The following is a 15,863-nucleotide window of genomic DNA, read 5'->3' as shown; positions in this document are numbered from 1 at the left end:
ACCAACAGCATACCATACCAGGACCCAGTGCAGACCAACAGCATACCATACCAGGACCCAGTGCAGACCAACAGCATACCATACCAGGACCCAGTGCAGACCAACAGCATACCATACCAGGACCCAGTGCAGACCAACAGCATACCATAACAGTCCTCTCTCTCCTCCCCTTGGCTGCAGGGGGAGAGGTCTGCCTGCTGCAGCGAGGGGAGGAGAGATGTAGTCTCTCTCCAGTGCAGACTGTCCTCTCTCTCCTCCCCCTGGCTGCAGCAGGCCGACTGTCCACAAGCAGCACCATATCACCAGGTAACATTCTGAGTATGTTGTCTATCACTAGCAGCACCATATCACCAGGTAACATTCTGAGTATGTTGTCTATCACTAGCAGCACCATATCACCAGGTAACATTCTGAGGATGTTGTCTAGCAGCACCATATCACCAGGTAACATTCTGAGTGTGTTGTCTAACAGCACCATATCACCAGGTAACATTCTGAGTATGTTGTCTAGCAGCACCATATCACCAGGTAACATTCTGGGTGTGTTGTCTATCACTAGCAGCACCATATCACCAGGTAACATTCTGAGTATGTTGTCTATCACTATCAGCACCATATCACCAGGTAACATTCTGAGTATGTGTCTGCAGCACCATATCACCAGGTAACATTCTGAGTGTGTTGTCTAGCAGCACCATATTACCAGGTAACATTCTGAGTATGTTGTCTAGCAGCACCATATCACCAGGTAACATTCTGAGGATGTTGTCTAGCAGCACCATATCACCAGGTAACATTCTGAGTGTGTTGTCTAGCAGCACCATATCACCAGGTAACATTCTGGGTGTGTTGTCTAGCAGCACCATATCACCAGGTAACATTCTGAGTATGTTGTCTAGCAGCACCATATCACCAGGTAACATTCTGAGGATGTTGTCTAGCAGCACCATATCACCAGGTAACATTCTGAGGATGTTGTCTAGCAGCACCATATCACCAGGTAACATTCTGAGTGTGTTGTCTATCACTAGCAGCACCATATCACCAGGTAACATTCTGAGGATGTTGTCTAGCAGCACCATATCACCAGGTAACATTCGGAGGATGTTGTCTATCACTATCAGCACCATATCACCAGGTAACATTCTGAGTATGTTGTCTAGCAGCACCATATCACCAGGTAACATTCTGAGTGTGTAATCTAGCAGCACCATATCACCAGGTAACATTCTGAGTATGTTGTCTAGCAGCACCATATCACCAGGTAACATTCTGGGTGTGTTGTCTATCACTAGCAGCACCATATCACCAGGTAACATCTGAGTATGTTGTCTATCACTATCAGCACCATATCACCAGGTAACATTCTGAGTATGTTGTCTTGCAGCACCATATCACCAGGTAACATTCTGAGGATGTTGTCTAGCAGCACCATATCACCAGGTAACATTCTGAGTATGTTGTCTAGCAGCACCATATCACCAGGTAACATTCTGAGGATGTTGTCTAGCAGCACCATATCACCAGGTAACATTCTTGAAGATGTTGTCTAGCAGCACCATATCACCAGGTAACATTCTGAGTGTGTTGTCTATCACTAACAGCACCATATCACCAGGTAACATTCTGAGTGTGTTGTCTAGCAGCACCATATCACCAGTAACATTCTGAGGATGTTGTCTAGCAGCACTTCACCAGGTAACATTCTGAGGATGTTGTCTAGCAGCACCATATCACCGGTAACATTCTAGTATGTTTCTAACCATATCACCAGGTAACATTCTGAGGATGTTGTCTACAGCACCATATCACCAGGTAAATTCGAGATGTTGTCTAGCAGCACCATATCACCAGGTAACATTCTGAGTGTGTTGTCTATCACTAACAGCATCATATCACCAGGTAACATTCTGAGTGTGTTGTCTAGCAGCACCATATCACCAGGTAACATTCTGAGGATGTTGTCTAGCAGCACCATATCATCAGGTAACATTCTGAGTGTGTTGTCTAGCAGCACCATATCACCAGGTAACATTCTGAGTGTGTTGTCTAACAGCACCATATCACCAGGTAACATTCTGAGGATGTTGTCTAGCAGCACCATATCACCAGGTAACATTCTGAGTGTGTTGTCTAGCAGCACCATATCACCAGGTAACATTCTGAGGATGTTGTCTAGCAGCACCATATCACCAGGTAACATTCTGAGTGTGTTGTCTAACAGCACCATATCACCAGGTAACATTCTGAGTGTGTTGTCTAACAGCACCATATCACCAGGTAACATTCTGAGGATGTTGTCTAGCAGCACCATATCACCAGGTAACATTCTGAGTGTGTTGTCTAACAGCACCATATCACCAGGTAACATTCTGAGGATGTTGTCTAGCAGCACCATATCACCAGGTAACATTCTGAGTGTGTTGTCTAGCAGCACCATATCACCAGGTAACATTCTGAGGATGTTGTCTAGCAGCACCATATCACCAGGTAACATTCTGAGTGTGTTGTCTAGCAGCACCATATCACCAGGTAACATTCTGAGGATGTTGTCTAGCAGCACCATATCACCAGGTAACATTCTGAGTGTGTTGTCTAGCAGCACCATATCACCAGGTAACATTCTGAGTGTGTTGTCTAGCAGCACCATATCACCAGGTAACATTCTGAGGATGTGTAAATGTACTTGGTAAATAAAGGTGATTCTGAAAAGAACAAGTTTGCTTTTTCTAAACGGAATCTCTATTTTTGATATATATTGAATGTTCTAGAATAGTTCCAGTTTGACTGGGTTTTTTCCGCAGCGTCATGGCTTTCTACCACCACAACGGGAAGGAGAAAGAACAGGCTTTTCCCCAACATCCCCATTTAGTTTAAAAGGTCATTATTACTGACCAGTCAAAGGTCAAGACAGAGCAGTGGCATGGATGGATGAATGATGGATAATGGATGAATGAATAAATGCATGATGGATGGATAATGGACGGTGAATGCGGGATGGATAATGAATGTTAGATGGATGATGGATAATGGACAGGTGAATGCGGGATGGATAATGAATGGATAATGAATGCTAGATGGATGATGGATAATGGACGGGTGAATGCGGGATGGATAATGAATGCTGGATGGATGAATAATGGACGGGTGAATGCTGGATGGATGAATGATGGATAATGGACACCTGAAACCCCACCTCTTTAAGGAATACCTGGGATAGGATAAAGTAATCCTTCTAACCCCCCTTAAAAGATTTAGATGCACTATTGTAAAGTGGTTGTTCCACTGGATATCATAAGGTGAATGCACCAATTTGTAAGTCGCTCTGGATAAGAGCGTCTGCTAAATGACTTAAATGTAAAATGTAATGGACAGGTGAATGCTGGATGGATGGATGATGTGAAGAAGGGAGAGCAGTCTTCCATGAGACAATAATTGGATCATATATTATTAAACAACGCTTACCTCTTAGATTTTAATTTGTCAAATTAAATAGAAATAGGCTCTTGTAACAGGGAACATTTACAAAAGTAGGGACATTTATATATTGTACACAGGGAGCTTCACCAAACAGAATCTCTACGTCATATTTACAAAGTCACGCTCAACATATAAAGAACGGGTAACAGAAAACCCAAACAGAACGTCGAGGGGAACGTGATGAGTTAACCAACAGATGAATAATACGGACATTAAAAATGAGTTCAGTCCACAGCAGGGTTCAAGGCGTCAGATAGAAAAAGGTATGGATAGAGGTAACAGCAAAGCATAAGCTGCTTCACCTTGCCCTCTTCATAGGCAACATTCTTGGGATCTAGGAAATCCTTACAGATCTGTACAAGTGGCAATGGACCTAGGGGTTAGGGGCTAGGGGTTAGGAGCTAGGGGTTAGGGGTGAGGAGGGGTTAAGGACTAGGGGTTAGGAGCTAGGGGTTAGGAGCTAGGGGTTAGGAGCTAGTGGTTAGGAGCTAGGGGTTAGGAGCTAGGGGTTAGGAGCTAGGGGTTAGGAGCTAGGGGGTGTGGAGGGGTTAAGGACTAGGGGTTAGGAGCTAGGGATTAGGAGCTAGGGATTAGGCGCTAGGGATTAGGCGCTAGGGATTAGGGGTGTGGAGGGATTAAGGACTAGGGGTTAGGAGCTAGGGATTAGGAGCTAGGGGTGTGGAGGGGTTAAGGACTAGGGATTAGGAGCTAGGGACTAGGAGCTAGGGATTAGGGACTAGGGGTTGACGTGTCGGGCAGAGCGAGGCGATCTGTGTGATGCAGCTGGTGACAGCGGGGGGGACAGGCTGGGTGGTCTCTCCTCGCCATGACGCCAGCGCAGCCAGAGCCTCCTTGGGGTTGCTAGGCGACAGGTCGTAGACAGTGTAGACAGCTGCCAGCTGGACCTCCCAGGGAACACCTGGAAATGACATCACAGAGACTCATTGGTTGGCCCATCTGTCCAATACAGACACAGATCTGCCCAGTCTCATCTGAGCAGAATTACTTTTTGTTTTTAAGCAGAAGAGTTAAGGTTTACAGGTACAGACATCCCACCCAGGAACTGAGGTCATCAGGAAACTAGACGTACAGCTCCTTCAGATAGTATTCAGACCCCTGGACTTTTTACACGTTAATGTTACATCCTTAACCTAAAATGGATTCAATTAAATACAAATATCCCCATAATGACAAAGCAAAAATAGGTTTAGACAATTTATTAAAAATAAAACAACAAAATACCTTACGAAAAGTTTGGACACCGACTCGTTCCAGAGTTTCTTTATTTTTTACTATTTTCTATTTTGTAGAATAATAGTAAAGACATCAAAACTATGAAATAACACGTATGGAATAATAAATAAAAAAAGTGATAAATCAAACATCTTCAAAAGTAGCCACCCTTTGCCTTGACAACTTTGCACAATCTTGGCATTCTCTCAACCAGCTTCACCTGGAATTATTTTCCAACAGTCTTGAAGGAGTTCCCACACACCAATTTGTAAGTCGCTCTGGATAAGAGCGTCTGCTAAATGACGTAAATGTAAATATGATGAGCACTTGTTGGCTGCTTTTCATTCACTCGGCGGTCCAACTCATCCCAAACCATCTCAAATTGGGTTGAGGTCGGGTGATTGTGAGCTCAGGTGCATCCTGTTTCCATTGATCATCCTTGAGATGTTCCTACAACTTGATTGGAGTCCACCTGTTCAATTGATTGGACATGATTTGGAAAGGCACACACCTGTCTATATGAGGTCCCACAGTTGACAGTGCATGTCGGAGCAAAACCAAGCCATGAGGTCGAATTAAATTGTCCGTAGAGCTCCGAGACAGGATTGTGTCGAGGCACAGATCTGGGGAAGGGTACCAAAACATTTCAGCAGGTCCCCAAGTACACATTGGCCTCCATAATTCTTAAATGGAAGAAGATTGGAACCACCAAGACACTTCCTAGAGCTGGCCCCCTGGCCAAACTGAGCAATCGGGGTAGAAGGGCCTTGGTCAGGGAGGTGACCAAGAACCTGATGGTCACTGACAGAGCTCCTCTGTGGAGATGGGAGAACATTCCAGAAGGACAACCATCTCTGCAGCACTCCACCAATCAGGCCTTTATGGTAGAGTGGCAAGACGGAAGCCACTCCTCAGTAAAAGGCACATGACAGCCCACTTGGAGTTTGCCAAAAGGCACCCAAAGACTCTCACACCATGAGAAACAAGATTCTCTGGTCTGATGAAACCAAGATGAATCCCTTTGGCCTGAAAGCCAAAGCGTCACGTCTGGGGGAAACCTGGCACCATCCCTACGGTGAAGCATGGTGGTGGCAGCATCATGCTGTGGGGATGTTTTTCCAGCGGCAGTGACTCAGAGACTAGTCAGGATCGAGGTTCACCTTCCAACAGGACAATGACCCTAAGCACACAGCCAAGACAATGCAGGAGTGGCTTCGGAGACAAGTCTCTGAATGTCCTTGAGTGGCCCTGCCAGAGTCTGGACTTGAACCCGAAAGAACATCTTTGGAGAAACCTGAAAATAGCTGTGCAGCGACGCTCCCCATCCAACCTGACAGATCTTGAGAGGATCTGCAGAGAAGAATGGGAGAAACTCCCCAAATACATGTTAGCTAGTTAACATTGACCCTAGTCTGTTAGCTTTAGCTACCTGCAGATTCATACCACAGCTATGAACCTAGTTTGTTAGCTTTAGCTACCTGTAGATTAATACTACAGCTCTGACAATGTTTGTATTGGTAGTAGTACGAGTTGGGATTATGCCCGATCATAGTTTACATGTCTAAACAAAATTGTTCCTCAAATGTACTGTATGATAAACCATTTTCTAGCTCGGAGTCTCTCCTTTCATCCAATGTGAAAAAAAAAAAATAAATACTATTTCAAATGTTTCTACATAAGACCGAATCGAGGCGATTGGTCACAGCCTATACTCAGCCAGGGGCAGACCAATCATAAACCATTTTAAGACTGGGCGAAATACTAGTGGCAGGAAATATAATTTAAGGTTTGGTACGGAGAGTCCTCCTACTTCTTTCCCTCTTTTTTAAGTGGATTAATTTTTATCTGGGATCGTTTACCTTGTCGTATATACATTTAGAAACCACACTATGAATGTCATTCTAAATAGCCAGAAGGGAGAGACAAGGGAAGCATTAAACTACACACATTCAGCCCTGGGCAGTATATTCATCCTGACAAGGGAAGCATTAAACTACACACATTCAGCCCTGGGCAGTATATTCATCCTGACAAGGGAAGCATTAAACTACACACATTCAGCCCTGAGCAGTATATTCATCCCGACAAGGGAAGCATTAAACTACACACATTCAGCCCTGGGCAGTATATTCATCCCGACAAGGGAAGCATTAAACTACACACATTCAGCCCTGGGCAGTATATTCATCCCGACAAGGGAAGCATTAAACTACACACATTCAGCCCTGGGCAGTATATTCATCCTGACAAGGGAAGCATTAAACTACACACATTCAGCCCTGGGCAGTATATTCATCCTGACAAGGGAAGCATTAAACTACACACATTCAGCCCTGGGCAGTATATTCATCCTGACAAGGGAAGCATTAAACTACACACATTCAGCCCTGGGCAGTATATTCATCCTGACAATAGATATTATTTTTTATTTATTTATCTGTTATTTTACCAGGTAAGTTGACTGAGAACATGTTCTCATTTACAGCAACGACCTGGGGAAAAGTTACAGGGGAGAGGAGGAGGGGGGTTGAATGAGCCAATTGGAAGCTGGGGATGATTAGGTGACCGTGATGGTCTGAGGGACAGATTGGGAATTTAGCCAGGACACCAGGGGTTAACACCCCTACTCTCACGATAAGCACCATGGGATCTTTAATTGACCTCAGAGCATCAGGAGACCCGTTTAACATCCCATCCGAAAGACAGCACCCTTCACAGGGCAATGTCCCCAATCACTGCCCTGGGGCATTGGGATATTGTTTAGACCAGAGGAAAGAGCGCCTCCTACTGGCCCCTCCAACACCACTTCCAGCAGCATCTGGTCTCCCATCCAGGGACTGACCAGGACCAACCCTGCTTAGCTTCAGAAGCAAGTCAGCAGTGGGATTCAGGGTGGTAACGCTGCTGGTTAAAGCAACTAGGATGTTAACCCACGGAGTAGAATGACTGATGAAATACAGACGAACCATTTCAGAAGCTTTACAGTAGATTACCTTCTGACCGGCCGTGTCTGGCGAAGGTGTTGATGACCCTGGAGATGTTCTTCACAGACCAGCCACATCCCTCCTTAATTCCCAGCTGCCCGAGGCGCCCTGACGAGGTGGTTCTCATGGTTACACTTCAATGGTCAGTACAAATATATATATATATATATATATATATATATATATATATAAAGTGTTTCATGAAACAATTATACACAAACAAACACCACCCACCTATGAGTCTGAGGATCGCAGCCACAGTAACATCCTGGATGGGAGTCTGTCTCGATCTGGGCTGAGTCACCCAGGAGTTCATCACCGGCCACAGCTCTTTACTTTAAAAACAGGACAACAAAGAACTAAACACCTGAGGCCATGATGGTTAATACACTCCAACATACTGTATCTACTGTCTTCAGTCTGTCATGTTGTCTCCATGTCCACTGCAGTGTGCTAGCCTATGCTAATCGCTAGCCTATGCTAATCGCCAGCCCACGCTAATCGCCAGCCCAGGCTAATCGCCAGCCCAGGCTAATCGCCAGCCCAGGCTAATCGCCAGCCCAGGCTAATCGCCAGCCCAGGCTAATCGCCAGCCCAGGCTAATCGCCAGCCCAGGCTAATCGCTAGCCCACGCTAATCGCCAGCCTATGCTAATCGCTAGCCTATGCTAATCGCTAGCCTATGCTAATCGCTAGCCTATGCTAATCGCTAGCCATGTTAAAAGATGTACTATGCAGAAATCTCTCCGCCATTTTCTGGTTGCTCAAATTCTAAGTTTGCCTGTTTATGTGACTAAAACAGCAGTGTAGAGAATCATTGTACCATCTAAATCCCTGTATCTTTTCTATAACCATATTTTCCGTAACTGTTTACAGCTGGTGTACAAAACCGAAAGTAAAAGACACAAAAAAGGAAACTTAAGACCGGAAGCATAGAAATAGTGACATAGAACAGATCTACCTCTTCTTAGACTGGCTTTCAATGAGAATGACAGATCTATAACTCACATTTTTATGTGAATTTGGTGAGGTCACCTAAAAAGTGACATCTGCAGTCTAAGTCAAATGGGGCTAACTGGCTGAGTTGGCTACATAAATTATCTAACCATCTTCAACGCTTAACAAAATCATTTTTAGGTCGTCCCCCCCAACACGCTATCTAGCTAGATGAATATTTAGCTGGATGGTCATAATGACATTAAAGAGTTTGCTAAATGTATGCATTTGGTTTTGTCTTCATTGTTTTGTTTCGCGGTGAATTTCAGTCCAGCTGTGGCAGTCAACACCAACCAACAGCAGACCTGCTTTGTACCTCAGTAGGTTGTCATGGGTCCACTTCCAGTGTGTATGAGAGCAGAGCAGCTCCAGGGTGAAGACGCGTTGCCAGGCAACAGGGTTCAGGTCCTCTCCATGTCGCGGGTGTTTCTGGAAGGTCATCTCGGCGGCGTCTCTGACCGACGTCAACGTGCTGGACACCAACTGATCCACGTCACTAGGAGGACTCTGGGGACGCAGACGTGACACGAAGTCAAAACTGATGTTACGCCAAGCTTCACAATACACATAACAGGAAAATGGACAGGCCTTCTCAGTGACAGAATACGGACAACTCTTCCCCTCTTGTTAATCGATAAAAAAAAAAAGGTGGAGACCAATAGACAAGCGTAGATCCCCGTAACCGCAGACCAAGATTATAAAAGATACCGTACCTTCTCCCATCCCAGGTAAGCAGTCAGGCAGTGGAGCACCTCTCCTTGAGCTTTGACCTTGGTGACCGTGTGGATGGCCTGGCACACTACAGTCCTGCAGGAGAACACGTTGGGCCACGTGGTCACCATGAACAGAACCAGCTTGGCTGACTCAGGGAAATCTGTGGGGGGGAGAACACGAACAGAAACAAAGTTACCTTCTCTAAGGATGTGTTACCTTCGCTGTAGGCCAGGATGGTTTTAGACCCCATCATAGCACTGAGACTGCACTTGTGAAGGTGGTAAATGACCCTTTTAATGACGTCAGACCGAGGCTCTGCATCTGTCCTCGTGCTCCTAGATCTTAGTGCCGCTTTTGATACCATCGATCACCACATTCTTTTGGAGAGATTGGAAACCCAAATTGGTCTACACGGACAAGTTCTGGCCTGGTTTAGATCTTATCTGTCGGAAAGATATCAGTTTGTCTCTGTGAATGGTTTGTCCTCTGACAAATCAATTGTAAATTCCGGTGTTCCTCAAGGTTCCGTTTTAGGACCACTATTGTTTTCACTATATATTTTACCTCTTGGGGATGTCATTCGAAAACATAATGTTAAATTTCACTGCTATGCAGACGACACACAGCTGTACATTTCAATGAAACATGGTGAAGCCCCAAAATTGCCCTCGCTAGAAGCCTGTGTTTCAGACATAAAGAAGTGGATGGCTGCAAACTTTCTACTTTTAAACTCGGACAAAACAGAGATGCTTGTTCTAGGTCCCAAGAAACAAAGAGATCTTCTGTTGAATCGACAATTAATCTGGATGGTTGTACAGTCGTCTCAAATAAAACTGTGAAGGACCTCGGCGTTACTCTGGACCCTGATCTCTCTTTTGAAGAACATATCAAGACTGTTTCAAGGACAGCTTTTTTCCATCTACGTAACATTGCAAAAATCAGAAATTTTCTGTCCAAAATGGCGTAGAAAAATTAATCCATGCTTTTGTTACTTCTAGGCTGGACTACTGCAATGCTCTACTTTCCGGCTACCCGGATAAAGCACTAAATAAACTTCAGTTAGTGCTAAACACGGCTGCTAGAATCCTGACTAGAACCAAAAATTTGATCATATTACTCCAGTGTTAGCCTCCCTACACTGGCTTCCTGTTAAGGCAAGGGCTGATTTCAAGGTTTTACTGCTAACCTACAAAGCATTACATGGGCTTGCTCCTACCTATCTTTCCGATTTGGTCCTGCCGTACATACCTACACGTACGCTACGGTCACAAGACGCATGCCTCCTAATTGTCCCTAGAATTTCTAAGCAAACGGCTGGAGGTAGGGCTTTCTCCTATAGAGCTCCATTTTTATGGAATGGTCTGCCTACCAATGTGAGAGACGCAGACTCAGTCTCAACCTTTAAGTCTTTACTGAAGACTTATCTCTTCAGTAGGTCCTATGATTAAGTATAGTCTGGCCCAGGAGTGTGAAGGTGAACGGAAAGGCTGGAGCAACGAACCGCCCTTGCTGTCTCTGCCTTGCCGGTTCCCCTCTTTCCACTGGGATTCTCTGCCTCTAACCCTTTTACAGGGGTTGAGTCACTGGCCTACTGGTGTTCTTCCATGCCGTCCATGGGAGGGGTGCGTCACTTGAGTGGGTTGAGTCACTGACGTGGTCTTCCTGTCTGGGTTGGCGCCCCCCCTTGGGTTGTGCCATGGCGGGAGATCGTTGTGGGCTATACTCGGCCTTGTCTTAGGACGGTAAGTTGGTGGTTGGAGACATCCCTCTAGTGGTGTGGGGGGCTGTGCTTTGGCAAAGTGGGTGGGGTTATATCCTGCCTGTTTGGCCCTGTCCGGTATCATCGGATGGGGCCACAGTGTCTTCTGATCCCTCCTGTCTCAGCCTCCAGTATTTATGCTGCAGTAGTTTATGTGTCGGGGGCTAGGGTCAGTCTGTTACATCTGGAGTATTTCTCTTGTCTTATCCGGTGTCCTGTGTGTATTTAAATATGCTCTCTCTAATTCTCTCTTTCTGTCTTTCTCTCGGAGGACCTGAGCCCTAGGACCATGCCTCAGGACTACCTGGTATGATGACTCCTTGCTGTCCCCAGTCCACCTGGCCGTGCTGCTGCGCCAGTTTCAACTGTTCTGCCTGCGGCTATGGAACCCTGACCTGTTCACCGGACGTGCTTGTTGCACCCTCGACAACTACTATGATTATTATTATTTGACCATGCTGGTCATTTATGAACATTTTAACATTTTAACATTTTGACCATGTTCTGTTATAATATCCACCCTGCACAGCCAGAAGAGGACTGGCCACCCTCATAGCCTGGTTCCTCTCTAGGTTTCTTCCTAGGTTTTTGGCCTTTCTAGGGAGTTTTTCCTAGGGAGTTTTTCCTAGCCACCGTGCTTCTTTCATGCTTTGCTTGCTGTTTGGGGTTTTAGGCTGGGTTTCTGTACAGCACTTTGAGAATATCAGCTGATGTACGAAGGGCTATATAAAAATAAATTTGATTTGATTTTGAAATTTGATGTGTTACCTTCTCTAAGGATGCTGTAGGCCAGGATGTGTTACCTTCTCTAAGGATGCTGTAGGCCAGGATGTGTTACCTTCTCTAAGGATGCTGTAGGCCAGGATGTTTTACCTTCTCTAAGGATGCTGTAGGCCAGGATATGAGCTCTGTCCCAGTCCCTCCTCTGTCGGCACAGAGCAGTGTAGACTCTGACCAGAGCCTGGAGGTGAGACCCAGGCAGCTCAGTCCTCTCAGTCTTCAGCTTAGTCAGCATCACCGACATCAGATCATCTGCCAGAGGCTGACAAGTCACAGGAAAACCATGTACCAATGATTCACAGGAGAGCCATGTACCAAGGATTCACAGGACAGCCGTGTACCAAGGACTCACAGGACAGCCGTGTACCAAGGATTCACAGGACAGCCGTGTACCAAGGATTCACAGGACAACCGTGTACCAAGGATTCACAGGACAACCGTGTACCAAGGATTCACGGGACAACCATGTAAGAGGCGTTCACGTCTACAAATTAAAGGGATACTTTAGGATCTCTGCTAGCAGATACCATAGACTTCTAGTCATTGTGCTAACGCTAGTTAGCAATTGTGCTAGAGCTAGTTAGCAACTACGTTCAAACTGCACGGAGACATAAAAATGGTTCATCCGACTCTGGGGAAGTAGATAAAAGGGTCTCGTTGCCAAAATCCAGAAGCATGCCTTTAAAAGATACTAAGGCAAATATGCTACGTAGACTACTAGGCAAAGCTGTACGTGACTAACCTGATTCTACGTAGACTACTAGGCAAAGCTGTACGTGACTAACCTGATTCTCGTAGACTACTAGGCAAAGCTGTACGTGACTAACCTGATTCTACGTAGACTACTAGGCAAAGCTGTACGTGACTAACCTGATTCTACGTAGACTACTAGGCAAAGCTGTACGTGACTAACCTGATTCTACGTAGACTACTAGGCAAAGCTGTACGTGACTAACCTGATTCTCGTAGACTACTAGGCAAAAGCTGTACGTGACTAACCTGATTCTCGTAGACTACTAGGCAAAGCTGTACGTGACTAACCTGATTCTCGTAGACTACTAGGCAAAAGCTGTACGCGACTAACCTGATTCTCACGTAGACTACTAGGCAAAGCTGTACGTGACTAACCTGATTCTACGTAGACTACTAGGCAAAGCTGTACGTGACTAACCTGATTCTCGTAGACTACTAGGCAAAGCTGTACGTGACTAACCTGATTCTCACGTAGACTACTAGGCAAAGCTGTACGTGACTAACCTGATTCTCACGTAGACTACTAGGCAAAAGCTGTACGTGACTAACCTGATTCTACGTAGACTACTAGGCAAAGCTGTACGTGACTAACCTGATTCTACGTAGACTACTAGGCAAAGCTGTACGTGACTAACCTGATTCTACGCAGACTACTAGGCAAAGCTGTACGTGACTAACCTGATTCTACGTAGACTACTAGGCAAAGCTGTACGTGACTAACCTGATTCTACGTAGACTACTAGGCAAAGCTGTACGTGACTAACCTGATTCTACGTAGACTACTAGGCAAAGCTGTGCGTGACTAACCTGATTCTACGTAGACTACTAGGCAGAGCTGTACGTCACTAACCTGATTGTTTGAGAACTCAGAGAGGACCTCCTTCTCCTCATCCCGTAACACAGGCTTCCTAGACAGATTCCCAACAAACAGGTGACTCTTGATGACAGGCAACAGGTCAAAACACTGGGCTTCTATCTTCTCTAAGGCCTGGGATATGGAGGCGTCGCTGCTGGTTTCCCAACCAGTTTCTCCTTCTCTGTAGGCTGTGAAGAACTCCCATGTTGAGGTGTCCTGAGTAGTGGGTCGGGACTGGCTGATGTCGTGGAGGATATCCCCTTAGCAGCAGGGCCGGCCGTCGCCCCAGCAGGGCCGGCCGTCGCCCCCAGCAGGGCCGGGGAGCAGTTATCCAGCCTCAGCCTTTTGGCACTCTTTGGTAGAAGCATGTTGACTCCACTTCGCTTCCCTCTTTGTTCTGTTTTGGTGAAAGCCGTGGACGAGGAGTTGATGGTTTTGAAGCCAGATACCTGACTGACTGAGCTGGAGGGTGTAGTCCCCGTCTCAGCAGCAGACATACAGATGTTTCCTCGGAGGATACCGAGAGTCCAGGCACGGGCAGACAGTTCTGGATACATGCTGTCTAGAATCCTCATGGAGTTCTCCTGGGCGGGACTAGTGGAGGAAGAGGAAGGGCTGAAGGCAGGAAGTCTCCCTGGAACAGGAAGGGCGTGTTTAGGAGTGGCTGAACCAAACTGTAGTGGTGAGGAAGGAGCGGTTCGAGACGGGGAGCTCAACATCTGACCATCAGGTGCTGTTTGGGACCCCAGAGGGGAAACAGGTCTTTCCATTGGTGAGGGAAAGGACAGTTTACCAATCACCTGTCTTGGATTAGCAGGTTTTACCGGTCTCGGAGGAGTTACAGTGAGAGGCATCAGAAGAGGAGGTAGTGGAGGACCCATTTCAAAGCGAACCTTCCCAATAGGAATTTTCCCTGTAGGTTCTGGGAAGTGGCCCACAGGCAAGGCTGCTGTGGGTTCTGGGGAGTGGCCCACAGGCAAGGCTGCTGGCCTGATCCCTTCCCTCATGTCAGGGCTGAGTCTTTCAATAATAACTTTACATGAAAGGGTGGCCGTTTGCTGGCCGTCCCGTGGGGGCCGCGCCGTCTTTCCCCTGAGCTCGTTTGGACTGCGTTTGATCTAACAAGACTCTTCCTGACACGCCCACTTCTAATACTGATCATCTCAGTCTGGGCATTTCCACGTAGTTTCTCAGACCCTTCATCCGTCAGCTGGGACTCCGACCTCGACTCAGAGATGCAGTCGGTGGTTGTAGGATGCTTACGGTCAGCTTTCATATCCTGGTGTTGAAGAACATGGACCGGGCGATCACAATCTTTCAGCATCCCGTTGTTCAAAAGCTCCTCACTCTTTAACTCTGCAGGAGACGGTGGACTCCTAACATCTGACCCCGGGTCTTCAGCATCTTTCTTTCCATTCATCCTCTTCGGTTGTGTACCAGATCTCAGGAGCTTCACGTTCACCACAGGGTAAAGACATATGGGACTATGTAACCTCTTGCATAGTGTATGGTTTGTGCTACTCTGAGCATTGGGTTTTGTTGCCTGGATGTCTTCATGGACTTCAGATGTTGTAGTACACATCTCTACATTCTTTACAGAGCTCATTAAACTGGCAGGAGAGATGTGGACACCAGATTTTGGCAGAGGTGCCAGAGACTTCCGTTTAAATGATGATGATGATTCCTCTGCCCCAGATGAATGGACCGTGATGACTTTTGATACCATACCTACATCTGTCAGTCCTTCTGTCTGACGACTGGGGGAGACCAGTCCTTCTGTCGGACGACTGGGGGAGACCAGTCCTTCTGTCGGACGACTGGGGGAGACCAGTCCTTCTGTCGGACGACTGGGGGAGACCAGTCCTTCTGTCGGACGACTGGGGGAGACCAGTCCTTCTGTCGGACGACTGGGGGAGACCAGTACATCACGAACCGGTTTCCAAGAGAAACCCCCTTCTTGGTCTTTATCCGATTCCTGGCCTGTAAACAACTCGTGTTGTTTACGGAGACCTGCTCGAGGAGCTGCTTTCGGATCAGTTGTGTTACATTGAGTTTTAGGAGCCCATTCACTCAGTTGGTCCGGACCAGTCAGCGTCTCAGCAGAACATTCTACCAGAGAACTGGGTTCCAGCTGTTTAGTGGTGGGAGTTTGAGACACGCTGGCCTCTCCCGTATGATCTTTAATTCCTTCTACTTCGTCCGAGTCCCCATGGTCGATGCTCTGACCCTCCAAGACACATCCTTTATAACATGGGTTAGTCTCAACATCCATTGCTGTCATGTCTGGTGAGGAGTCCTGCACTTGTTCT

The 15,863-nt window shown here is 46.5% G+C and overlaps 1 protein-coding gene across 1 annotated transcript; it reads right to left on the bottom strand.

Moving 5' to 3' along the window:
- Positions 1-4,024: 4,024 nt before the first annotated feature.
- On the bottom strand, positions 4,025-14,617 carry LOC123732855 (little elongation complex subunit 1). Its single transcript, XM_045712184.1, has 8 exons — positions 13,790-14,617; positions 13,549-13,742; positions 12,039-12,207; positions 9,406-9,566; positions 9,009-9,199; positions 7,932-8,032; positions 7,707-7,805; positions 4,025-4,399 (listed from the first exon to the last, which is right to left on the bottom strand). The coding sequence occupies exons 1-8, from the start codon at positions 14,559-14,561 to the stop codon at positions 4,203-4,205; spliced, it is 1,884 nt and encodes a 627-aa protein (XP_045568140.1). The 5' UTR covers positions 14,562-14,617; the 3' UTR covers positions 4,025-4,202.
- Positions 14,618-15,863: the final 1,246 nt, after the last annotated feature.

Source organism: Salmo salar, unplaced genomic scaffold, assembly GCF_905237065.1.
Source record: "Salmo salar unplaced genomic scaffold, Ssal_v3.1, whole genome shotgun sequence".
Lineage (NCBI taxonomy): Eukaryota > Metazoa > Chordata > Actinopteri > Salmoniformes > Salmonidae > Salmo > Salmo salar.
The sequence above is the reverse complement of the archived record's forward strand: the minus strand, read 5'-3'. Positions and strand labels throughout refer to the sequence as shown.